General features: G+C 36.0%; 1 protein-coding gene across 4 annotated transcripts; it reads right to left on the bottom strand.

Annotated features, from left to right (window-relative positions):
- Nucleotides 1-5,749: 5,749 nt before the first annotated feature.
- On the bottom strand, nt 5,750-27,772 carry DUSP19 (dual specificity phosphatase 19). 4 transcript variants are annotated; one of them, XM_079924910.1, is made up of 4 exons: nt 27,157-27,772; nt 22,188-22,234; nt 14,833-14,985; nt 5,750-6,048 (listed from the first exon to the last, which is right to left on the bottom strand). In XM_079924910.1, the coding sequence occupies exons 1-4, from the start codon at nt 27,380-27,382 to the stop codon at nt 5,893-5,895; spliced, it is 582 nt and encodes a 193-aa protein (XP_079781036.1). In that variant the 5' UTR covers nt 27,383-27,772; the 3' UTR covers nt 5,750-5,892. The 4 variants fall into 4 exon arrangements, with proteins under 4 accessions (XP_079781036.1, XP_079781035.1, XP_079781038.1 ...); XM_079924909.1 differs by lacking the exon at nt 5,750-6,048 and adding an exon at nt 6,195-9,290; XM_079924912.1 differs by lacking the exon at nt 5,750-6,048 and adding an exon at nt 9,176-9,290 and having other exon boundaries at nt 14,833-14,867.

Raw genomic sequence — 27,772 nt, 5'->3', positions numbered from 1 at the left:
AATGAACACCCAACACAGCCAAAAAATAATAAAATATAAAATAAAATAAGGTATGGAAACAATTTTTTAAAAACAAGCAAAAAAACCCCATTCCGATAGGTATGTAGTGATATCTGGTTGTGATTTTAACTTGCACTTCTCTGATGGCTAATGATGTTGAACATCTTATCCTGTGCTTATTTGCCATATGTGTATCCTTTTCTGTAAAATATCTCTTCATGTCTTTTGTCCATTTTCTAATGAAATGGATTTTTAACTGTTGAGTTTTGAGAGGTTTTTAATATGTTCTATATACTAGTCTTTTCTTTTGGATATGTGGTTTGCAAATATTTTCTTCCACTCTGTAGCTCATCTTTTCATCCTCTCAACAAGGGCTTTCATAAAGCAGAATTTTTAATTTTGATTAAGTCCAATTTATAAATTTTTCCTTTTATGGATCACGAGTTTGGTGTCAAGTCTAAGAACTTTTTGCCTAGACCTGGAGCGCAAATATGTCCTCCTATTTTTTCTAGACGTTTTATACTTTTACATTTAAGTGTATACTCCATTTTGAGTTAATTTTTGTTGAAGGTATGAGATTACATCAAGGTTCTTTTTCTTTTTTTCTTTCCCTACAGAAATACAGATGTCCAATTGCTCCAGCAGCATTTGTTGAAAGGCTATCTTTCCTCCATTGAATTGCTTTTGAACTTGTGTTAAAAATTAGAGTGTTTGCATGAGTATAGTACTGGGTTCTCTATTCTGTTCCATTGATCAATGTGTCTATCTCTCTGCCAATATTACACAGTCTTGATCACTGTAGCTGTATAATGTCTTTTAGCTATGCCATAAATACTACTATAGCTAGTACTTTATATAAAGTATACTTTATTCTTCTTTTTCAAAATTGTTGTAGCTATTCTTGTTCTTTGCCTTTCAATATACATTTTAGAATAATCTCATCTATATCTATAAAAATTCTTGCTGGAATTTTGATAGGAATTGCATTAAACTTGTATATTAACTTGGGGACAATTGACATCTTTACTATGGTGAGTTTTCAATTCACGAAGAGAGTATATTTCTCCATTTATTTAGATCTTTGATTTCTTTCATCAGCATTCTATAGTTTTGGGCATATAAGTCTTATACATGTTTTGTTACATTTACAACTAAGTATTTCTCCTCTATCACCCTCCCTCTCTCTCTCTCTCCCCACACTGGAGTGATTGTAACTAATATTGTATTTTTAATTTTGGTGACCAAGTGTTCATTGCTAGTATGTAGAAAAATAATTGACTTTACTATATGTATCTGGTATCCTGCAACCTTCCTGAACTCACTTATTAATTATAGATTTTTGTAGATTCCTAGGAACTTTCTATGTAGACAATAGTGCTGTCTGCAAAAGGAACACTTTTATTTCTTCCTCTCTGATCTGTATACCTTTAATTTCCTCTTTTTGATTTATTGCTCTCGCTAGAAATTGCAGCAATATGTTGAAGAAATAGTGAGAATGCACATCCTTGCCTTGCTACCAATCTTAGCAGGAAGGCATTTAGTCCTTCACCATTAAGTATAATGTTAGCCATAGGTTTTTCTTTTTATGGCTGCTCTTTATCAAGTTGGGAACATTTTCTCTTTTTCTTATTTTTCTGGGAGTATGGTAAATGGGTGTTAAATTTTGCATAATTTACCATTTCAAATGAACTATAGAAACCTTTATGCCTTGGCTCAACATTTGAAAATCAATCAGTAAAGTCCACCATTTTATCAGGCAAAAGTAGCTATTACCCTCACCCATTTATAATATAATTGTTTCTCTATATATATTTAGAAGCATATCAGATTTTGATATAATTTTGTCTTTGACCATGAAATATAATGTAGAAACTCAAGAGGAGAAGGAAAGTTTATTGTATTCACTCATATTTTTATCATATTCTTTTTTCCTGAGATTTCTTCTTTTATCATTTTGTTTCTGTTCAGAGAAATGATTTTAAGCCAATCTTTTAGGGTAGTGCAATTGGCCAAAAATTCTTAGTTTTCCTTCATCTGAGAATGTCTTGATTTTCTCCTAATTCCTAGAGGATGTTTTTGGTGGGTATGGGATTTGAGTTTGACAGTTTTTCTCTTTCAGCTTTTGAAAAATATGATGCCATGTCCTTCTGGCCTCCATGACTTATGAAGAGAAATCTGTTGTCATTCAAATTGCTTTTCTTTTATAGCGAAGGTGTTTTCTGTGTCTCCTTTCAAGGATTTTTCTTTGCCTTTAGTTGTCAGAAGATTAATTATGATGTGTCCTGGTGTGTATTTCTTTCAGTTTATCCTACTTGAGATCCATTCAAATAGTATGTATGTAGTACTAAGCATAACCCAATGGTCCTAAGAAGCCCAATATTTATTAAGAGTTTTGTTAAGAGCATTAGTTCTAAGTCTACTTTGGGTTGCATTGTATGAGGTTCTATAAATTACAAGAGAAAATAAAATTCTAACACTAATAACAAAAAACTTTTTTGTTGTTTGGAATATCTGCATGTTCATTAACTATGAATTATATTATACAACTTAACACTTTATCATTTAAAGTAAAGATAATTCAAGGGACTATCCTATAGACTGGAGGAGGATTAGAATACTCCATGCTATAGACTGAGGGAAGACTGATACACCCTGTGCTATGGGCTAGGAGAGACCTCGTACACTCTGTGCTACAGAATCAGGAGAGGCTGGTACGTTCTGTGTTACAGGGGAAGACTAACACATCCTGTGCTATCAACATATATTTTACAAAAGCAGAGAAGTTTCTGAAGTATGTACAGAATGACTAAAAGGTTTTTCCTGACCAATTTAGAATAACAAAATAATATTATTAGTATAGCACTATACAGTTTTAGAAAACACATTTTCATACAGCTCAGTTGTAGAGCCATTGATTAGGAGAGATGATATCAAGTTAACAGATAATATGGGCTTCCCTGGTAGCGCAGTGGTTGAGAGTCCGCCTGCCGATGCAGGGTACACGGGTTCGTGCCCCGGTCCGGGAAGATCCCACATGCCGTGGAGCGGCTGGGCCCGTGAGCCATGGCCGCTGAGCCTGCGCGTCCGGAGCCTGTACTCCGCAACGGGAGAGGCCACAACAGTGAGAGGCCTGCGTACCGCGCCAAAAAAAAAAAAAAAAAAAAAGTTAACAGATAATAAAAGACAATGACTTTAATTGCTCCAGGTTCCTCTGACCAAAGTATTGCAATGGGAAGACCAATCGTTGACCAGTCTGAGTGGAGTTGAGCCTCAACTTGACCATGAATTTGCAATGTCAAGGAGCCATACACTTGTGGCATTTGGCCAGCTTGTTGTATTATTTGTGAACAAGGTCCACAGCTGTCCATCCTTGCTGAATGGAAAGAGATCACAGAATTGAATTCTAGTGATTTCCCAATTTCTTAACCCTACTGAAAAGGAAATTTACTTCTTAAGTAAAGTTTCAATGAATGCTTCTTTTGTCTGGAATTAATGAGAATTGTAGAATATATTAGTACTTACTGAAAAAAAAAAGAGTCTTCTTGAAATACAAGTAAGTGCTTAACCTATTCCAAGGATATGGACTATATAGTGAGATAATTTTATTTCTAAGCTACTCATCATTTGGAAATGTACATCAATTTTTTATTTAAATCAAGTGCCCACTACTAAGCTAGGTGCTATCACTGTAACTTCTTCAATATTTGCAACTTAATCCTATTGTAATAATAATTGCAACAACTTTCAAAGAAACAAAAAAATTTATAAACATTCAATTGCTAATTCTTTCAACTTTCTTGTGAGGACAGTTAACAGTTTACCCATACAGATACGGTCATCCAAGGACCCTATATCTTGACAGAACAGAAAAGAGTATCAATTATTTCCTTAAATATCAGCTTGATTAATATTTTTAAAGTATAAAGGTCTTTTGGGACTTCCCTGGTGGTCCAGCGGTTAAGACTCTGTGCTTCCAATGCAGGGGGCACAGGTTCTATCCCTGGTTGGGGAACTAAGATCCCACATGCCGCGTGGTGCGGCCAAAAAGAAAAAAAAGAAGAAAGGTCTTTTGAAAATCACTTATAAAAGGAATGTGTGTGTGTGTGTGTGTGTGTGTGTGTGTGTGTGTGTAGCTTGATGAAAACCAAAAAAAATAGGCTGCACGTTGGGGAAGGAAGTTTTTAAAATATGATTTTAGGACTCTGTCTTATAACAAAAGGAATACACAATTGGTATCTGTAGACAACATTTTTTCTAGTGATTTCTAGGAAACTGTTTTCTTCAAACTTTGGGATTTATTGTTAATGTTATCATTGTAGGTAGATGCTAGTGAGGAGGAGTTTTTGTACTTCTTCTTACGGCTGCTATTTACTTCAGTAGGACCAGGAGCAGTCGTGTTGGGAGATCCTTAGAAAACTCTGCCCTTGGTCATTTGCCCATCTCTCCTAAGAAAGACCTCCGTGGTTCAGACATTTTAAAACGGGGGAAAATCTAACCAGCAGAAGACTGAGAGAGCAATGCAGATATGTCTGGTTATTACACGGTGGTGTTACTTTGAATGCAAGATCCATGGGGGCAGGGATTTTTGACTGTTTTGCTTATCATCATATCCCCAGCACCTAGCACAGTGTCTGACATGTAGTAGATGATCAATAAATAGTTGTTGCTTATTTGTGACCACCTAGAGGTGTGGGATAGGGAGGGTGGGAGGGAGAAGCAAGAGGGAGGAGATATGGGGATGTATGTATATGTATAGCTGATTCACTTTGTTATACAGCAGAAACTAACACACCATTGTAAAGCAGTTATACTCCAATAAAGATGCTAAAAAAAAAATAGTTATTGCATAAAAAAGTAGAGTCTTCAGGGGAGCCCCTGAGCGTGAAAAAAAGTTCTTTTTATGCATTGAAGAAATACTGAGAAAAACTGCTAATGATATTCCCAAAGCAAGATCAGTCATATTTAAGACATGCTGTTAGAGTGTCATAAAACTGAAGATAGGCAATTATTATACCAGATTTTTTAAAGGGGAAAGGGAGAATGCTATAAATTATACACAGCAAGCTGTATGCCAATCCTGGGGAAGATATAGGGAACTTTTTGTTTGTGAGCACTTATAAAAGCTTGCATTTGCTTTTATAAGAGGTAAATATAAACAAATCTCTAGTGATGAGACATTAGCTGTCTTCATTTACCCCCCAGAGTTCATGAAGTTGCATTAGCACTAATTACAACTATTATTAAGTAGATTCACAAATTTAGTAGAATAACTGAACTGTGGAAAGAGGGGAGTGGGAACTCCTCGCAAGCAAAGAAAGCAATTTCCTCTCCTGCTGGTATGATATACAAATGGGAAGAGTGGGTGAAAACATAAGAACAATAGCAAATTGCACTATTTGTGTGCTTTTTTTTCAACTTTGAAGAATTCGTCACTCTGTAGACAAGAAGCATTAACAAAATCAGGTCATTGTGTTTATACTTTACGCTGAACACTGTTTATATTGATAGAATTAGACTCTCAAAAAATTACCGACAACATTAGTTGCCATTTCAGCTTTTATTACATAATCTGCATGGTTGTAACATAGCTTGACCTGCTATCAGAAACACTCCACAAGGACAATTATTAAAAAATGTGACTGTAAATTATAGGCTAGACAGTCTGGGTCCATCAGGAGAGATAAACCACACAATAACTTGGGCCAGAAAAGCTTGATATAAGTTTATTAACCATAATAGGATTGGAGTAATGAGGGATTGGTAAGAAAGGAAGAAGTAAACAACATAGGAATAGAAGATATAAAGAGCAGCCACCACCCCTGGGGATGAGTGTTCAAGGAAGAAGACTCCCAGGGTTGAAATATGGGTCTTGTTGCAGAGTGAAGCTATGGCTCACTGAATGGCAGAGATGTGGAAGAACTTGCTGGAAATCCACCCTCTAGGATGCCAGGCAAAACAAAACTGTTGACAAAACTGACGTGCTGAGCCTGCGCGTCCGGAGCCTGTGCTCCGCAACGGGAGAGGCCACAACAGTGAGAGGCCCGTGTACTGCAAAAAAAAAAAAAAATTTTATACACACACACACACATATATATATATATATATATATATATATATATATAAAATTTGGGGGATAATTAGGGATATGCAGTAAATAAAACAGGAAAGGTAGATATAAGTGTTAGGGATGGGAACAATTTGAAATAAGGTGGTCAGGGAAGGCTTTACTAAGATAGTAAATCTCAGTTTAGTCTGAGAGTAATTCAGTATCTCTTGACTTAAACTACTAGAATATTCTATTGAATTTTCACTGCCAATTTATCCACAGTAATTCCAATTACAAGATCTGACTTTAGCTTTTCACTTCTTGAGGTGGCTGGAGGATCAAATTTCCACAGACCTTAAACTAATTTATATTCCAAAATGTATAATTTTGTGTTTTGCCAACAGATTTGTTTAATCCAGGATTTGACAGCAAATAATTGTTGTCTTTTAAAACAAATAACCTCAAATAATTAAAGATATTAATTGGAAAAATAGTAAATTTATTATTTTTATTAAAGTATATCAATACCTAGAAACAATAAGGGGCACGTTATAAATATGGATACAAAACAGTAAGTCAAAGTTTCACTTGAAGTAGAAAAGCTTAACTATAAGCTTTTTTTAAAGTATATCAAAGGCAACGAACCATAAATGTGTTAATCATAAAATGTCACTGTATGTATCACAAGAATATAAAACTTTAAAATCTTCTGCTTTAAATTCTTCTGCTTTAAATTCTTAAATAACTACAGGGTGACTAAATATGTTCAGGATGATTTGGGCAGAAAAAGCAATTAGCTAAACTCACAAAATCAATTAATTAACTGTGCTACATTTCTTTTTTTTTTTAAAATGTATTGTGGTTTTGCTTATAAAGGTGTTAATTCATTGAGTTAATTCACTGGGTAAGGTTTTAAGACAATACTCTGTTTATACTTGTTACATTCCAGAATCTTTGGAGAAATTACCTTTGAAGGGAACTTCCTAAAATAGGAACATCTATTTTAATATAGAGGTCAAAAATCCTTGAAATACTTTTTCCACTCCCTTGAAACAGAAGAATATTTGAGATCTGTTTATAATATGTGAGACAGAGAATCATAATGATAAAGTTCCTTTTTATAAATAACTAGGTATGACACAGTGACATATCCATGAGAAGCCCAATAAACATGCTCCACGTATGACCCATCATTGCCTTACATAGTACCCCTAATTTAAAAGACAATTACCTTTACATACAGCAAACTATTATCAGTTAAGAGAAAACAAAATTGATGCTCAAAGCACTTCTGTAGATGATACAGAAGATACATGTTTGTACTGTAACCAGATCACTACAGGAAAAAACTACGCAAACTACAGACAAAAATAGTAAACTATCCATAAGGAATAAGTTCAATTTAAGGCTTCATATTCACAACATTTAATGGCTGAAAACTAAACAGCAATAACAAAGGAGAATGTATTTAAATAAATGCTTTCATGTGAATGGAAAAGGTTCACCCAGCAAACCCTCAGCAATATTGACCATAAAGACAGTATTATACACCAGTCTCATATTTAAGAGGATTCTGTCTGCCTTGTTAGGCTTCAAACAGCTCACAGAAGGTTGATTACATTTATGCTGCCTCTTAATAGAAGCAAAGTTCATAGCTTTGCATATGATGGCATCTTGTCAGGCTATAAGCAATCTTGAAACATAATTTGCATTTATCATCTCTACTTTTTGCTCCTGGCAGCATAAGAAAGCCTGCTTTCTCAAATGCACAGATGTGCTCAGTGTGCACTTCCCAAATTATGTATAGGAAAATGCTTGCTCTCTATAATGTGTAATTAAGAAGAGCTCAGGACTGTCTTAATAAAATCTAGAGGGCAATGATATTTTCTAAGTCTTGAAAGTCTACTTGAAAGCTATTAAATAAATTCTATCTTAATTATTATAATTAATTTTAAGTACATTTTGAATAATTAAAAGAATATCTTTAAGCAAATTCATAACGTACAGAGTTCAGCCTTGCTAATATGGAGACTTAATAAAAAAAAAACTAATCAAAGCCTCTGGCCAGAAATAAAATTGTAAATGATTTTGGGCTTTTTAAAAATGTATGTAAAACTTCTTACAAAACCATAACTGTTCTTTCCTTAAAAATATGTTCCCTAGTAGAATACTGAACTAGAAAACAGATCATTAATCAAACCACATTTTAAAAATGATTTTTTAGTATAAAACACTTTCCCACAGATCCAAGGAGATCAGATAATTATGACGTCAGACGCAAAAACAGAATGCTAGGGACCCAGAATAAAAAGCATACAATGTAAGAGACTAATCACCTAATAAAAGAACCATAAGCTCACAATAAAGTAAGAGAGAATAGCTATACAAAAAACTTTAAAAATAAACACCGGGAATACAGTTAAATTAAAGAATCAAAATGAAAAGTGGGTACATTTTCATAAAAGGACATAAAAATCTTGTGAATATTGTAACTGCTACATAAATATTGTGTAAACCTTCAGATTTTGGTTGCCTCTTTTGGGAGGTTTAAGGTATTGTTTTTTAATCTTAAATTCTTCACAAAGAAATTTACCTCCCTCTGAAATAGTAAGTCAAGTAGCACTTCAAGTTTTTTCCTTCATGGAAACAGTTGCTGGAATAGAAAACTACCAAAAGTTTTAATCAACTAATTTAATCTTTCATGCTTTGATATAGATTTTAAATTTAAACCTTTTCTTTCTACAGAAATCAATTATTGGTAATACATTGTTATTTTCCCTTAGCAAATCAAAGAAGCATTTAATCACATATAATACTAAAGAAAACATGATATAATTTAAAAAATTTATTTATACCTTAACTTAGGACAATCAATTGACCTCTATTTCCACTTGAAAAAAGCATGAGAGAAGGAAGTTTCTACTAGTTTACTCTCAAAAAGGGGAAAGGTGGCTCTAGAGACCAACTCAGAAATTAGAGTTGTCCATCATCAGCTAGAATGTAACTCAGGAACTGTTGTTTCTTCTAATTCCTGTATTTTGTCACACTTATTGCTTTCTTTGCCCTCTTGATATGTACGAAGCTGCTCCACAAAACCAGCATTTGGACATATGGAAGGTCTTGCATTTTTCACCAAAGAAAAAGCACTGGTAAATGAGATTTCTTCAGAATTCATTAGGAAGCCTATTATAATTGCAGCAGCCCTGGAAACTCCTGCATTACAGTGAACAAGAACCACTCCATCCTATAATAAAACCAAACAAAAATCTTCATTATTCATTTAAGAGAGAGTATAATATAATCTTATACTACTTAAAATTATAAAATAAAAATATTTACTTTATTGATTTATTTGATTCAATCTATTCAATCATCAAAATACAATTCATTGTAGGGAATGAATGGGGAAAATCAATCAATTAACCAACACCTTCTCGTCCCACCTCCCAGAATTGAAATGCTTTGATGATATATTTGGAATTCTGAAACTATCTTTTATTAAACTGAAGTAATCTAGTAAAGTACACATGAAAGCCTAGTAACTTAGTAGCCACGAGTCTATAAATAAGAGAAATATCACAGGAAATGTATGTGGAAATATAAATAAAACCATAATCATAAACTAAACAGAAAGCTCGAGACATTCTAGGTACACATAGCGCTCCCATGAAGAAACTAGTATCATTCCTTAGAAATCTATGGTAAAATGATCAGTAAAGAAAAAATTTTCTTCCCTTGGATATATTTTATTCTGGAGGGAAGTGACTTAAAAAATAGTTAAACTTATGAGGTAGTAAAATGATGACACAAATAGCTCACGACAATGTGAAGTGGAAAAGGTAATTAGACACCAGCAGGAGGTCAATAAATGAAAAACGTTTCAGGTAACTTGCAAATGATACTTCACAAGTGAAAAGGGACACAGTGCAAGGCCAATGCTGATGGGGGTAATATTGCATTAATAATGAATGTGATAGATCTGATGGATCAGCATTGATACAGGTTAGCTTATCTCAGGCCTTTAAAAAGTTAATGATCTAAATGAAATGTAGAGAACAGTGAGCACACCCAACAGAACCAGACATTTTAATTACTTCATTTCTTGATTCTTCTTTTCTTACAACACAAGAAAGATGGGAACAGGGAAAAGGGGAAAAAATCTTACAACTGAAAATTCTCTGCCCAAAGTACACATTAACAATGCTGTTTATGGCTTATTGGATTATTTTACTTTTACAAGGCAGTTTTCTTAGATGCATAAATCTATTGCAAAATTCCTTTCCTAGGTCTACTGTAACAAATTTGCAAGTGTAACTCATTTCAAGAAACACAGATGATTCACAAGAAAATTAGTTAATATTTTAAATCCTCATATCAAAAAGACAATTTCAATTGTTTATATATATATTTTTTTCTTTTTTCCTTTTTTAAAAATTTCTTATTGGAGTATAATTGCTTTACAATGTTGTGTTAGTTTCTACTGCACAGCAAAGTGAATCAGCTATATGTATACATATATCCCCTCTTTTTTGGATTTCCTTCCCATTTAGGTTACCACAGAGCACTGAGTAGAGTTCCCTGTGCTATACAGTAGGTTCTCATTAGTTATCTATTTTACACATAGTATCAATAGTGTATATATTTCAATACCAATCTCCCAATTCATCCCACTCCTGCTCCCCTCCTTGGTATCCATACATTTGTTCTCTACGTCTGTCTCTATTTCTGCTTTGTAAATAAGATTGTCTATTTATATTTATGTATTTCAGAGTCATTTCCAGATATTAACTTTCTGTACAAGAAAAGCGAAATGCAAATATTCACTCTACATATACAGAATTTTTCTCACTTTGTATAATGGCTTTTTTATGAGACTTAAGACATTTTAAAATCATATTACAGTAACCAATGAAAAGTATTAATGAACTTCTTTTAACTCAAAACAAATTAGCTATTCCAAAAAAACTTGGAATCATAAGCTTAATAAGAGGTGCCTCATGTCATTTTTAATGTTTCCTGACTGTATACTAGTTATCTCTGTTATGATCCATACATACGGTTTCGAAAATGAAACTAGCTTTATTTTCAATCTTATACATGGTGCAATCAGTTTTAGCTAATGTTCAAAAATGTTAGTATTTTCTTCCCTCTTACATTCCTTATATAAACAGCTACTTTTCTGTTAGTTTCTACAACCTTTGAATTTACCTATTTACCTTTTATTATTCCTTGGGTATCATATTGCCCTTGAAAGTATTTCCAAACAAACTACTAGCTTCATATCCCCTTTCCAGAACTCAAAGTAGTGACAATTAAATCATTCATAAAGAAATTTTTTCTTTTGCACTTGCTGTTGTCCTCTGCTTGAAAGGCCTTTGCTCCTCTCTTGGTCCAGCTAACTTTGGCTTCTGTTCTAAGAAGGCTGTCTCTCTCTGCGTGAGAGGCAGGCGGGAGGAATATCCAAGCCATCTTTGTATGCCTAATACTTAGTACAATTTTGGGCACAGAGTAGGTATTCCATAAATGTTTGCTAAGCAAGCAAATTAATTTTGTTCTGCATTTCTGAGAAACCATTCTCTTAAAAGAATCAAATCACTCTGCTATGGGCAGATAGATAGGAATTATGTTATAGTATTTCCATTTTACGCAGTTTGCTTTGTTCTTGTGTTGTTATGAACAGCCTTTCAATTAGACTGCCAGCTCCTTAAGGGCAGCAATATACATCTCTTGTATCTTCTCAGAGTAAGTAATTCATATTTTTTGACAGATGAACTTAGTCAAGTTCAGGTCTTTTGATATATAGAAAAATATATTAAAATACTAACAGTGGTTATATCTATATGGTGGAAGTGGGTGACCTTAATTTTTACCTATCTATATTTTCCAATTTTTCTACAATGTTATAAATTACATGTTTTTAAAATCACATCTTATAAATAATAAAGTAAACATGGAATGTCAAATACACATTTTCATACTAACAAACAAAACCTTTTGCAAAAAAAAAGGGGGTCAAGTAAATATTCCTAAAAGAACTCTTGAGACTATGGAGGTTACTTTACTACTTCCCTCTCATGTGTATTTCTGTCCCTTTGGGCATAAACCTGACAAATAATGCATTAGGCAGAGATAGATGAAGGACAGAGAAACCAAACAAAACAGGGTTTTATAAGTACAGAGAGAAATGAGGAAAGACATGGGAAAATGGAAGACATTCCATCTGGCAGCTGTATGTAAAAAGACGAAAACAAACTAGGACCTAGAAAGGTAGTTTTGAAATATGCAATTCACTGAGTAATCACATTTAATAATACGTGCACATACAATAGGCAAAATCATGAAGAGATTTCTTCTAGAAAAAAATGAAGAAAATTCAAGACTTCTATTGCTAAAACTAAATATGTATTAATCTAAACAATAAAGAGTTTTCAGGGTAAGGAAATATTGGCTGAGGCTAAGATTTCAGTGAAAAACATAAGGCTTGAGAAATTAGAACATATTACAGAATTCAAATACATCTTGTAGCAGAAACATTTTATGCATCTCTTCGGATGCCTTTGATGCCATCATCTCACCCTCAGCTTGCTCCACCTCAGCTACAACCTCTGTGGCTGACTGCCTATTGTGCCTTTAAGCCTATTAAGTTTTGCTTGCCTAAGAACACCTGGCTCTTCCCCGATGGCAGTCTCTGCATAGGTACACCCTGAGTTCTGGATTTTCTTGCTTCTTCTGAACTTGAATGGCAAGTCACACCACAGGGCATTGGGTTTGGCTTCAAGGTGGCTGCTGAAGGGGTGGGGTGCTACAACCTGGAATCGTGAGGTTAGTTACCTCTCCATGGGTAAACTTTGACCAATGGGAAATAGAAGCTGACAGATGGCCAGGCAGATAAATTCTCTCTCTTCCCTCCCTCCCAAAATCTACTGAGGTGCAGTTTCTTTGGACTCCCTGCCTGGGGATGTCTTGGGTACCACCCTACCAAGTACCCAGCTATTTCGCTGTCAGCTCATTGTGAAGTTGTGTTCAGCAAGGTAAACACATCATCTTACATTGCTTCTCATCCTTACCTGAGTCACTTCCTTTTCTTCTCACTCTCACTGCCTAGGGATTGCACCTCTCAAATGAAGCATCAGCTCTTAATCATTGGCTCACGTTCTGTTTTTTGGGAAACCCAAACTAAGGACCATTTTTCTTAACTATTACCCATTTCACTTTTTACTTGCAACATGTGCCTATCTTCTAATATGAATATGGATGATGTCTACATTTTTCCTTTACCGTCTAACGTACATTCTACATCTCCTTAGGAAAGCAGCTAATACAGAAACATTGTCACTTTTATTTCTAACACTGTTAGCTGGCACACTGGAATGTGACAATCTAGAGTCTGTAAAATTTTTCACAAGAGAACAGACTGGCCAATACTAGGCTCTGAATTAGAAAATCTCCTCCTTTTCTTTCATCCAAATATCTGCTATTAAATAAGGTAGAAAAGTGTTACATTTTTCCAGTAATCTAGGGAAGGGTATCGAGAAGAGTGCCGGGCACCTAAGGCACTCAATAAATATTACTAAATGAAAGGAAGGAAGAGAGAGAGGGAAAGAGATAAGGTAGAAGGGAGATCATCAGAATTTAATTAAGTTGGATTCTATTAACTGTCATTAATTGTCAGGTGCTCCAGGACAGTTAACTTTTCTCTGTAGTGTTTCTACATTCCCATCTATTTATCTAACATAAATTTTGTAAGAATTATATACTGACTAAAAATGATGTCATTTCAAGGTATAATTATTGGTAACAGCCAGCCTAGAAGCCCTGCCTTGGATCAGTACCAAGATTGAAGTATTGTATTTTTTGTTGGTCTTCTAAAGTCAGGGAACCAATGGACAGCTTCTGATCAGCATTTTTATACAATCTCAGGAATATTAATCTTCATAAATACACTAACAGGACTAGAGCAGCCTCTATCCCACAGTCCACCTGATTACCTTGCAAAGTGGTCAGAGGGCAGGTGGTTAGAAACTATCAAAGGAAACCTGCGTATTGGTTTGGCCAAAAAGTTCGTTCGGGTTTTTCCATAACATCTTACAAAAAACCGGAAAGAACTTTTGGGCCAACGCAATACCTATGTACACAGGAAAATTCAGTAAGCAGAAAATTTTAAATCCGAATATTTCTCAGGAAGGCATAGGAATATGAGAAATTAAAGTTAAAAATAAATATTTCACTGAAAAAAGAGCAACTGGAAAACTAAATAGTTGTAGGAATTAATGAAATATTGTTGAAGGGGAAATTTCATAATTGTTCTCTACATATTCATTACAGAAAGAATAAATATTGGATAATGGACCCATATTTTTAAATATCTGCTTCTGAAGAACTGTGGATCAAAACAAAACTTACGGACTTCCCTGGTGGCGCAGTGGTTAAGAACCCGCCTGCCAATGCAGGGAACACGGGTTCGAGCCCTGGTCCGGGAAGATCCCACATGTGGCGGAGCAAATAAGCCCATGCACCACAACTACTGAGCCTGCACTATGGAGCCCATGAGCCACAACTACTGAGCCCGTAAGCCACAACTACTAAGCCCATGTGCCATAAATGCTGAAGCCCGTGCACCTAGAGCCCGTGCTCCACAGCAAGAGAAGCCACTGCAATGAGAAGCCCGCGCACCACAATGAAGAGTAGCCCTCACTCACCGCAAATAGAGAAAGTCTGTGCACAGCAACAAAGACCGAATGCAACTAAAAATGAATAATAAATTAATTAATTAAAAAAAAACTTACCTTCATTTTTGCCTGTTCAATAAATTCAAAACATTCTGGAAAATAAGACAGTATATTGGTCTCAGGTAGATCCAAAATAGAAATACTCTTATATACAAAGTCACTGAGGAAAGCATTTTCAACTCCATATGCAACATTGAGAATATGAGTCACCTTAAAGAGAAAAAAAAGGATGATTTTTAAAAATTCTCATGAATTAGGTTAATTAAACAGAGACTGAGATGTTGAGAGCTGTAACAAGAATAAACAATTTAAGCATGACTCAATAACACTTCCTTCAGGAAGCCTTTTCTGACTGCCTCATCCCTTACCAGAAGTGCTATTTCTATATACCCCCAAAGCACCCTTTACTTGCCTCATTATAGCCCTTACCACTGAGAGTCTGTTTATTTCCCTCACTGTACTAGAAACTCCATGAGGGCAGGGACCAGGTTTAGCTTACTCACTATTGTAAGTAAGCATTGTGAGTGAGCAGTGACCTTAGCACAGAAAGTACTTAAAATATTTATTGAATAAATCAATTAATGTCCATATAAAAACTTACATAAGGGAAGTGCATCAGTAGCACACAACTTCCCTTTCAATAATTATTTCCCTATTTTCCTCTTGTATTCTTTGTAAGTACAGTGGTTCTCAAGTGTGGCTGCACATTAGAACCATCAGTAAGCGTTTTAAAAATATCAATGCCACAGGGTCTCAAACCCGGAAATTCTGATGAATTAGTCTGGTTGAAAGGTGGGATGGTCATGAAAGATTTTCTTTTAAGTGGCACACATAAGCAACCTCCTCATCCCTCTATACATTCAGGCTCCTTTCCTGGAGTCCACCAAGCAAATGGAAGGAGCCATGTGGAAAGTCTATTAAGAGAATCCAAAGGCTAAACAGACCAGAAATATGAGTCCCTGTTTCTTATCAGGACATGCTTCTCACTGAACTTATTGTCTCTCTTAGTTTGGATCTTAGGGTTTGCCTGACCTTGGTATTTTCTTGTATCTCATCATATTTTAGAGTACTTGTCCAGCCTGCCTCTCTTGCCCCCACTACCCTCCCAGCTATGACTCTGGCTGTGTCCCACTCCCTCCCTCAGCACAGCTAATTGGTTTCGGGTGGACGCCTGACTTAAGCTAGACTGAGCAGATTATCTCAAGGAATTTAAAAAATAGGTGTGTGAGACAGCAAGAATGATCCACAAACGGGAGATTTAAGAACAGCCGTTTTCTATTAAGTGCTCAGGGAAGCTGAAAGATCTCTGCTCCCAAATGAGAAGAACAACACAGATGTGCAGATAGGGGCCATGTGCCAGGGGGAGAGAGAGGCTGTCCTGGATGGCCTTCTATTCTCTGGCATGGCCACTCTCTTCCCTCAGGTTCCAGAGAGCCCCCTAAATCATCATACACATTCTCTCTCCTCGCTCAGGTTTCTGTGGTCCACAATCGAAAGAGTATTAAGACACTCAGGGAACTAGGCCTCATGAAGAGAAGGCCACAGGCTATTTACTAACTTAACTGCCTTGTGGAAAGAAGAAAACAGAAAAAAACCTCAGATCTTCTCAAGAGAGACTCTTAAATAGAGAGGAGATGGAAGAACCTAGAAAGAAGGGAAGACCAGTTTTAGAAGATACAGTCTGAAATGTCCTTCTGCTTTCCCCAGTGAAGTCCCACCTGACTGTGCCAAGCTACTCTCTCACTCCAAGTGGACTTCTGGCCAGGACTACATGATTCTGCCCTGAATTAATAGATGTGCCAATGTTTTATAATATTGATGTGTTTGCCTTACCTTTAGAACTATATTCTGCATTCCCAAAAGACCAAAAATGAGGTCTGACCACTTACAGAATATATCTGTATCTATATAGCTTCCCTATACATCACAGGATTACAGAGACGACCCAGTGAGAATCTTGGGGAAACTTGTTGAAAGGTAAAAGTGCTTTACAAATATTGTGGATCATTAAACTACCCAATGTCTAGGTAGTTTAGCTGCTTGGAAATGCAACTTACATATATATTGATTGAATGATCATGCTTGAAAAGAACTGTACTGAGTCTCAGGTCATGGTGGTGATGGTGATGGGGACCTAGCCTAAAACCCTTCAAGTAATCAAGCATATTTCCAAAATGCAGTTACAGAGGTCCTAACAATGGCTGACCTTGTGATGCCCTTTATAATAGGGATAATAAGAATAGCCCCTTTACTGTGTACGTAGTATGTGCCAGGCATACAGGTTAACTCACTTAATCCTCACATTTAGGCATTATCAAAAAATTATCTTTTGAACTAGTTCAAAAATCACAACATTATAAAAAAAAAGAAACATTAAGAAGTCTTGCTCTCACCCTCTTTCCACTCCATCATCTCCCACCCATATGGTAACCATCTTTGTTGGTTTCTTGTATATTCTTTTAGAGTATCTTTATGCAAATATTTTATGTACTCCCTTTCTTACACAAAGGCAACACCTTGGGTTTTTCCCCCTATTTAAAAATGTCCTGGACCTGCCAATGCAGGGGATATGGGTTCAAGTCTTGGTCCGGGAAGATCCCACATACCTCAGAGCAATAAGGCCGTGCACCACAACTACTGAGCCTGCGCTCTAGAGCCTGAGAGCCACAACTACTGAGCCCACACGTCACAACTACTGAAGCCTGCGCACCTAGAGCCCGTGCTCCGCAACAAGAGAAGCCACCGCAATGAGAAGCCCGTGCACCGCAACGAAGAGTAGCCCCCGCTCGCTGCAACTAGAGAAAAGCCCGCATGCAACAATGAAGGTCCAACACAGCCATACGTAAATTAATTAATTTTTTAAAATGTCCTGGAGATCTTTTCATATCAGTATCTAGAGACCATTTTTTTTGTGTTCTTTTAAAAAGCTATATAGGGAGATGCAAGAGGGAAGAGATACGGGAACATATGTATATGTATAACTGATTCACTTTGTTATAAAGCAGAAACTAACACACCATTGTAAAGCAATTATACTTCAATAAAGATGTAAAAAAAAAAAGCTATATAGTATTCCATCATGTGGGTGGACTATTGGTCATTTAACCAATTCCCTACTTATGGAAATAGGGGTTGTTTTCAATAAATTTGCTATTATAAACAGTGCTGCAGTAAACAACTTGGAATATTTTATGTTACACTTAGTTTTCTATCCTCCTTCATGCTTTATTGGGCATACACCAGGCACTCAATGAGTACCTTACTAATAAAACAACTCTTATTACCATATCTAAACATTACAATGAAATTCCTATAGAAATTTCTGAAATGATCTGCCACAAGAGAATTTCTATTAGTTATTACTTAAACCCCAAGAAATCCCTTTGAAATGTGTCATGCATTTAAATCAATAATTTTGTTTTACAGCATCCTTAAGATTTTGTAGAAACCCTCTATTCAGCTGCTCAGCTTACTTTTGCTTCTTCCAGGCATCTGGAACAGGCATCCATCTAACAGGATCTTTTATACAGAGACAGAATGACCTTTTAAACAGCAGCTGGGTTCACATCACCAGGATGAAAGTGAATTTGAACTAGTGTATCATAACAGGGCCTAGATAATAAAACACTTGCCAATGAAAAGATTTATCAGTTTTTCTAATTTCCATTTTTACCCTGAGAAATATTAATTTATTCATGTAAGCAAGACTCTAAAACATGTTCTACTTATGTTGAAATATTGATCTAAGAGGGTTCTTATCAGGATATACAGTCATTCTCATATCCTTATGCAATTTCAGGCCATTGTCTCTTATTGTCAGGCAGTTATTATTATAATAAAACAAGGGGAGTCCAATTTAAACACAAATAAGTACATTGACTAGTAAACATATCAAATTAGTTAGCGAATTCGTTAGTATTTATTTCCTTGAAGAAATTAACTGCAAGTGTTTATCACATAAAATTTTCAGCCTCAATTTAATCAAATTTTTTTCTCAGAGCTGTGGGATGAAAGATGAGTAGGACAGGGTCTCTAATCCTCTAGAAGTCTGCTGAATAATAGAGGGGAAAACATGTTCACCGACAGTAATAATAAAAAGTAGAGGTGCTAAGAGCTACAGGAGAAGAACAAAGTGTTATGAGACCAGAAGGGAGGAACACATACTGAACTTGTTCCTTCCAAGAGCCTCCACGTTTGCTGTTCTCTCAGCCTTGAGGGCTCTTTTCCTGATTTAAGCACAGCTGACTCTGTCCTAAGGTCTCAGTTGAAATATAATACCCTCAGAGGCCTATTCCCCTGCCACTCCTCTCACTGCCTTGTTTCAATTCTTTCAGAGAATTTATTCTCATCTGAAAATATATTTTAAAATCAAGGACCTTACTGCTTGTTCATTTCTATGTCCCCTGCAACTAGAAAAGGGCCTAGCACCCCACTTACATCGTGGGTGAGAGGCAGGGTTGCATTCTTTTGGCTACTCCCTGACTCTTTCAAATCACTTCTTTTCCACCCTCCAGTAAAAATCCTTGCTCTTTTGAGATTCATACAAGCTGATTATTCCATTTTATACCCTGCATTCCTTGGGCACCTGACCCTCAGTTTTCTGGGTCCTACCCCACGTCCTACCATTATCCTGGGTGACATCAATTTCCACTTGGGTTTAACAGGTCCCTGACGACTTCATCGCCAATGACCTTCATCACCACTCTCCTTCACCACCTCTGCAAGACCAATGCCCAGGACTGATCCAGCTCTGATCCCATTAACTCAGGTATCCCACTTATTTTTCCATCTTCCACTCAGTTATTCCCTCTACACCTCACAAAAACCATCAACTCCTTGATCTTTCTATTTTATCTATCAGCCCCCTCTTGCCTTCATTTCCTTTGTTATTCAGCTTATAGTCCATGGTCTACCTCCCCTGCACCTGACTGGTAAAAGTCCCCTCTATACCCAGACTGCTAAGCACTGCTGGAAAAAATTCACACAATACTGCAGTTCATGCCACCATTAGTTCATGAGAGCCAACCTCTCTTGAACCTTAGTGATGCTTAGCAACTATATTTCCCTAGTAGGCTCTCTCCCTCATTCCCCATATCAGCTCTTTCAAACATTCCCTACTCTCCTAATAACTTTCAACCCTACCACCTCTTCCCGACTCCCAGTAGATCACCTCACTTACCATTTTACAGTAAAAAGACAAGTCATCACATAGGAACCCTTTCCATCAAATCTTACCATCAAATTTAACAACTTCGCCTACACCTGCATTCACCCTTTCCTTCTACCTTCTTAATACAGAGCATGATGTGCTCCCACATCCTTTATGAGGTTCATTCTGGCACCTGTGTTTGGGGTCACACTGCCTCCTACTTTCTTGGCCCTCTAGCCACAATTCTTGCTTTCCTGTATTTTCAATTCCTTTCTCTACCATCAGCTTTATACACACTCAAAACTCTCCCATCTCCCTCATTTGATCTCATCACCTATGGGTCTTCCTGCTCTCTTCTGCCCGTTTTTGGTGTGATCATTTCCTCCACCTCTCAATCTTTTGAAATCTGGCTTGGGCCTCCAATTCAAATGAAACTGTTCCCACTAAAGTCACTAACAACTTTTTGTTCTAAAGTCCAACTGTTGTAATTCAGTCCCAACAGTACTTAAACTTTGGGCAGCATCTGACACCGCTGACTCTATCCTCCACAGAACTCTGCTTTGGCTTCCATGACACCACAATTTTTTTACTTTCCTACAAACTCTTACAGTACCTCCTTTCCCACTGCAGATTCTTCTTCCTCTGACTATTCCCTGTAGGTTGGTATTACTCAGGGTTCTGGTGTAGGCCTTCTTCTCTGCTCACCTTGCCCCAGGTGATTTCATCTACTCCAACAATTTAAATCACTACTTATAAGCTGAAGATTCCTGAATCTCTATTTTTACCTCTCTCCTGAATTCAGACCCCATATACCCACACTGTCTATTGAATAACATTACTGAGATTATCCACGGCATCTGAAATTTAAATTATTCAAAATTGAGCTCGTTATTTTTCCTGCAAAACCTGCTCCTCCCTACTTTGTTCCCTATCTCATGGGACGACACCAACCCTACTTAGTAACCCAAGAAAGCTGAATATCACCTCTGACTCCTCCTTCTTTCTCAACTTCACCCCCCCACTTCTACTCTGTCCTGCAAGTAGTCAATCATTAACTTTTGAGAATTCTACCCTCTTAAAAACCCCTCAAATCCATCCACTTCTCTCTACCCCCACTGAATCCTAATCTAAACTACCATCATCTTTTTTCAGATTGCTGCAACAGCCTCAAAACTAGTCTTCCCATCTCTAGCTTGAGCAATCCTCCAACCTATTTTCCACACTGCCTCTAACCATCCATCTTTCTAAAATGCAAATTTGATCCTGTTACTTCCCTCCATAAAGCCTTTCAAAGGCTTTCCACTGTCTTTTGTATCAATTCCAAACAGTTTACTCTGGCTTACATGGACTTTTGTGATCTGACTCACGCTTACTTCTCTGGCCTTGTCTCTTGGTACCCTTCTTTCTCACACTGTCTATTCTAGGGTTACGAAACTTCTTTTCTGTTCCTGAAAGCATCAGCCTTTCTCTTGTCTCTGGGCCTTCACAGAGCCATTTCTTCTATCTGAACACTTTTCTGTCTGCTCCCTCCTCACCCCCTTCAGAGCAAAACTTCAATATTATTTCCTCCAGGAAGACTTCCCTGACCTTACTATCCCCAACCCAACCCAAACAAACATGGGTTAAGGGCATCATCTCCTATGCTCTCCCATAGCACCTGCACATCCCCATCAACACATATAATACACTGTACCGTAGCTGCTTATTTGTCTTTCTTCCCTCTCTGCCCCTCAAATCATAAACTTCATGTGAACAAGAACCTTTTGCATTCCTCAAACCACAGCAATTCCATGACCCTGAAATCGTGCTGAACAAAATAGTTGATGGATAATTTTTTTTCAGTAAATATTGAAATAAGTAATAAATCACATCAGTTGTGTGGGGGAAGGTGGGAAGAGACAGCATTGGGGAAGAAGTGGTATGTGAGTTGGGACTCAAGGCATGGGTAAATCTTGGACAAGAAGAGAAGAGGGGAAGGTCTATTCCACACAGAGGAACTACATAAGCAGAAGCAGGAAGAAGTGCCTCCAAAGTCAGGTTCATGAGGAAAAGTAAAGGGAGATTGAGAGAAAATAAAACTGGAAAGATGGATTACAAATTCACATATTTGAATTAAGTGCAATAATTTTTGTAACTTTATTAAAATGATAGCCAAATCTCACCAATCCAACTCTGAAATGGACCTATGCAGTTTTTCCTAAATAAATGTAACAATGAAAATACTTCCTATACACAGTGCCAGACCTGAAGCATTTCTTTTTACCTTGTGCTTTTTCAGTGTATCCAGATCATGAGCAGCATCTTGTGACCCTATAAGAAATAAATAACATCACCTTGAATATAAAAATAATCATCCTGACTTTTAATCTAATTTTTGCAACAACTCTGTTAGCTATTCATTTATTTTAAGAAATGCAACTTGGGAGGACCTCAGTCCAACTTTCTGAAAGATAATTCAGGAATATTCATCAAAAAATATTCATCTTATATATACTCTTAGACTCTGAAATCTGACTTGTAGGAATTCTTCCTAAAAGTCCTGGATATTGCAAAGATTAGCTATCAGGATGTTCTTCACAGTGTTGTCTGTAATACAAAATAAACTCTATAAAAACAAAACAAACAGAAAAACCAACCAAACCCAATGATGGGGGTTGGGTTATATTAAAGATAGTACAATTATGTAGTGAAAATATATACAGCCCTTTGAAATGAGAAATGTAGAAGAATATTTATGGCATGGAAATATATTCTCAATATATTATGTGATAAAAGCAGGTTACAAAACATCAACCATTTTTGTAAAAACAAAAACTATGTATATGCTTAAAAATGGACAGGAAGTATACAGAATAAAATGTTAACAGTAGGATTATAGGTGATTTTTTTCTTTATGCTCATGTGTACTTTTTACAATAAATATCTATTTCTTTTGTAACTTAAAAAAGGATATTTTAAAAAAGACACCCACAAAATGATTTAGTGCCAGCTGGTCTGGGAACACCCAGTAGCTTAGAGCAAACACTGCTAGTCTATTGAATTCCACCCACATTCTGTGTACCACTAGGGCTGTATCCTTTTCCAGTTTCTTCCTGTCAAAGTTGGCTTTCTAGAGCTCTCACACTTGGAAAATGACTCTAGGTAATACGCAAGGTTATTATACATGAGAACAACTAGTTAAAATAAAGTGAGTGACACAACTGAAAAAATAGGGCATTTATTATATTAAGATTTCAAGTATTTTACTTTCCTGAATTAGGTTCCATTTCTATAAACAACACTTTTCTCACCTTATCCACCTGGGAAATCTGCCAGCTTCTATTATGTGACTTTAGGTAGGTGGAGGGCCAGCAAGTATGCTGATTGGCCAATATTCTCTTGGTAATACGAAGCTCAAAGGCTCCTTACTGAGTCTACATTCAACTTTACTTAAAAGTTAGCATATCAAAATATTAACATTTGTTAAAGCTGGATGGTGGATATGTAATTGTCTGTTATAGTGTAGTCTGTAATTTTTTACACATATGAAATACTTCATAATTTAAAAATAATTTCTCAGTTTTCTGTAGGAAGTCCTATTCATCTCCAGGGGGAGAAATGGGTTCAAATAAGTTAACTGAAATTTGGTGGTTTAATATGCATGTTATCTTTTAAATAATAATTCTACATGGCCTATTTCTTAAAATAGCAAAAAAAAAAAAAAAAAAAGAAACATGCATGAATGAAATTCTTTCTTTTCTTACCCAAAACTGTCATTATTATATTTATCAAACCTGTATACTTTCATTATTTCCATTAAATACACACACACACCAAACAGAACAGGTCAGTTATATTCCAGAGTTGGCTGCTATATTTTGAAAATGACTTCCAGAATATGAATATATTGGTACAAATTTAGTGTTCTTGAGACCAAAAATCAACTTGTATCACTGCCTTTTCAAACAATAGGAAAATTACATGAGTTTTAATAGTGTGGGGGAATAATTTTAGTCAGCATAAATGGACTTCAGGTAATTGGCTTGTATGTTTCATCTAATACTTGGTAGTATTCAGTTCACGTTAATTCTCTCTAAATTCGAGACATAAACATCAGCTTTTCTCCAATTTTAAATGACTGCTTTGTGTTGCAGTCTTGCGTTAAAATTTTGTTGGAAAAACACTTATCATTAAAAGAAATAAACACTATAAATCATTATAACAATGTGTTATTTAAATCTTTGTTTTGAAAAAGCAGAATGTTATCCTTTTATAAACTATCTTAATTGAGATTTTAAAACAAATATCAATTTTAATAATTTTATGATTTTAACAGTGGCAACATGAATCTATAATTGTGTTAAACTTAATAGAACTGAATAGCAAATCAATTTTAACAGTATGGCAATTTTTTAAATAACAGAAAAAGAAGTTGATAAATAGGACTACAACTAAAGAAAGAAGTCTAATAATAATAATAATAATTTACAGTTATATTTTACAATGACACAAACCACTAATATTCAAGACCTTGGCCAAGAATTATTAAGGAAATATTACAGATGAAGTAACTGATTTAGAAAGTATATTACGTGCTACTGGAGTTGGGTCTTCTAACAAGTTCAATGTGTTGCAATCATAATATATGTATCATAAAAAATAGGCTACGTAAGATCTCCAGAATCCTGTTTCTATTTTTAAGAGATCTTTTTTAATGAAAATACTAAATACTGCATAAATTCTGGTGCAGCATGTCTTGATTTACAAATCTCTATTTTCATCATCAAAAAATTATTACTGAAATAAACCAAAAAGATATTATTACATTACTGAAAAGGGAAATAAATAATATTCCAAAGAGAAATGTTTTGAGAAAATTTGTAGGAGTGAACATTCATAAATGGATAGAAATAGGAGCATAAATTCCTATAAGGATAAGGTAAAATAATATTTGTGAAAGAATTTTACAAAATTAAGAGCTATACAAATTTAATGTATGATTTGCCTCCTAAAAATACTGGGCTTCCAGGATATCAGAAATCCTCTACAACCTTATAAAGGATCCCAAGATTTTCACCTAGAATTGAAGCAAAGATCTCAAAATGTTACCAGTTGGGATTTCTTAACAGGATGGACATAACAAGAAATAACTGTACCCTTTTAACTACCCAAGAGAAATGGAATTTTTCACTTTTACAAATCAAGTTGGATATAAGAAAAGTCCTAGTGATTTTTGTTGTAAAAATATAATTTGCAAAACCTAGGACAAAAATATTCACTGACTAAGATCTTTTATCAACTTGTTAGGTAGTTCAAGGGCCTATGTAAGATTTTTGAAATGCAGAAGCTTGGGTGAATTTATGAGCTAACTGAAAAAGACATTATATTTTGACAGCTTTCTATTTTCTTTATTTCCCACCCAAAACAAAATTTAATTTCATGTAGTGCTAGGTGGGAGCTGTGTTGCTTTGAATAGATGAAGGAAGCTCTTTGAAGCAACCTAGAAACAACCCCTGCATCATTCACGTGGAAGAACTTTAGATGTAACCATCCATAGGTCCCTCAGAATAAGTCGCTTGTAACTGGGCAGAAGAAGGTCTATCTACCTCTCAGAAGAAAGGAGGTTGTACCTGATGAAATTATCCCATTTCCTGGTCCAAAGAGGCGACCATATAAGGACTAGTCTCAGAAGTCCCTCCCAGCACTCGCTCAAGATCCTGGAAGGGTTCCAATGCCAATCTGAGAACACTACCTTGATCAGCTCACTTTGCATAAGTCTAGATAAAAAAATAAGTGAAGTTCATGAAAACTCTGAAAGGGTGAATGATATTTTTTAATTCTACCATAATTATTTTAAACCATTATTACTACAATGGAAGCCAAATAACCAAAACATGTGCCTTATTTCCTCTCCTAGAAATGTGCAAATCCTGGGTGCACCTTCCAGACTAGCTAAATGACCCACTTCATTTTTTCACAGGGCTGCAGAAACTAATTGGATATATTTATTTGGTGAAAAGACAGGTCATGTAACAATTCATATAATACATAATACAATAACAACTCATATGTATACTGCAATTGATATGTTTCAAAAACCTTTTCCAACTTGAGGACAACCCTATAAGATAAGCACATACTGTTACTTCAGCTTTACAGATGGCTTTTCTGGAGGACCAAATAGAATAAATGACTTTCACTAGCTCATCTAACTTTACGTAGAGCATGGCTAAAAGCCTGGACTCCCTGAGTCAGTCTATGTAACAATGGAGAGCCGGAGTGTATCAGACTTGAGCTTGTGCAAGTTACTTAACCAATCTTAAATCCAGTTCCCATCTGTAAAATGGAGCTGATGATCCCTGCTTCACAGAGTTTTTAAAAGGAGTGAGATGCTATGTGCACTCCACATAATACCTGGCCATTTCTGACACCCAATTCAGTGCTCTTTTTACTCCGGAGAGGCTTGGCTGTATAAATACTAACAAATCACTGATTTTTCCAAGTCTTAATTTCTCTATTCACAAATCAAAAATAATTCAAACCTACTTAAAACACTGTTGACTATTTTTTAAGAATATCGTATCATATTCTTGCCAAGCTAACAAGCTTGTACTTTTACAACTGTGCTTCATTTGTTATTTGTGGATTATGCTTTGTATAGGGAATCTGTATTTTCCGTAATACAGGAAATCATAAACCATCAGATTCATAGCTATAAAATATCAGTCCACCTTCTCCTTAACACTACAAAAACAGACACCATGAACAGATGTGGCCACAGGAGGCATGCACTCCATATGGTTTGCAACCCCAGAGCAGGCAAAAAAGCATTTGCCTTTTGAAATATTAACTTTTCTATAACTTCAACCCCTGTCACTTGTAGTTTTGCCTAATAAAAGCATTCTTTTTACTTTGATAATCTTTAAGGCTATATCCTTTTATTATCCAAGAAAATACAACATCAATGTGTTATCCTCCAGAGAAGTTAGAAAAACAGGAAGAAAGCTTTTAGAAAATTCAAATACCAGGTGCTATGTGTTACTAGAATCTATGCCTCTTATGTATATAGTGGAGCAGAAACATCCCTGACTAGCTAGTGTAGCTAGCTAGTGTAAGTTCCATATCCGAAAAAGGAAACATTTCAATTTTCCAGCAGTTTAGCTGATAGTACAGACTATTATTATTAGGGAGGAAAACGTTAATTAATATAGTTAAATGAACTCAATAACTTAGTGGCAAATCAATATACTCACCCAGGAGCAACCATGGCTTAATAACACCAACTTGCAGGTCCAGGCTAAGGTCCTGCACATAACCACAACCTTCCCCACTGCTCGGCTCTACTTCTTCCACAACATGAATTCTGGCATCTTTCCACGTTTCTATAATTTTCTTTCCAGTTAGCGTTGTCACCCTGGTGCATTGCTTCCTGAGATTATTCCGGGAGAATGCCTTAATTTCCTGGTTAAGGGAGTGCATTACATGAGCAGTGGCTAAGAACAAACACAAGCAAATCCAGCCAGCACAGTGAACGACCGAACTGCTAGTCTCTTAATGTTCAAGTAACAAATGCAGCCTCAGTAGTTCACTGTCCTGCAGGTAACTGTATCAGCCACACGCTGGGAGTCACAAGGGTCCAGCTCCGTTTTTCCCAGCGCTGCAATGTAAGGGGAAATCTGATTGGCCACTGAGAAACGGGCGCCGATTGGATGCTGTTTCTCCTTCCGGTTGGTCGAAAATTAATTACCCTTCAAAGAGTTTTCTTACTGTTGCTATTTAAAGCTAGCTTTATTATTCACACCCAATGATAAAATATAAGACTTAATGGGAGAGAAGGCTGACATTTCCTCTCTCCTTAAAAGCAGTGGT

Source organism: Stenella coeruleoalba (assembly GCF_951394435.1).
Source record: "Stenella coeruleoalba genome assembly, chromosome: 6".
NCBI lineage: Eukaryota > Metazoa > Chordata > Mammalia > Artiodactyla > Delphinidae > Stenella > Stenella coeruleoalba.
Note: the sequence above shows the minus strand (reverse complement) of the source record. Positions and strands in the feature narration are given on the sequence as shown.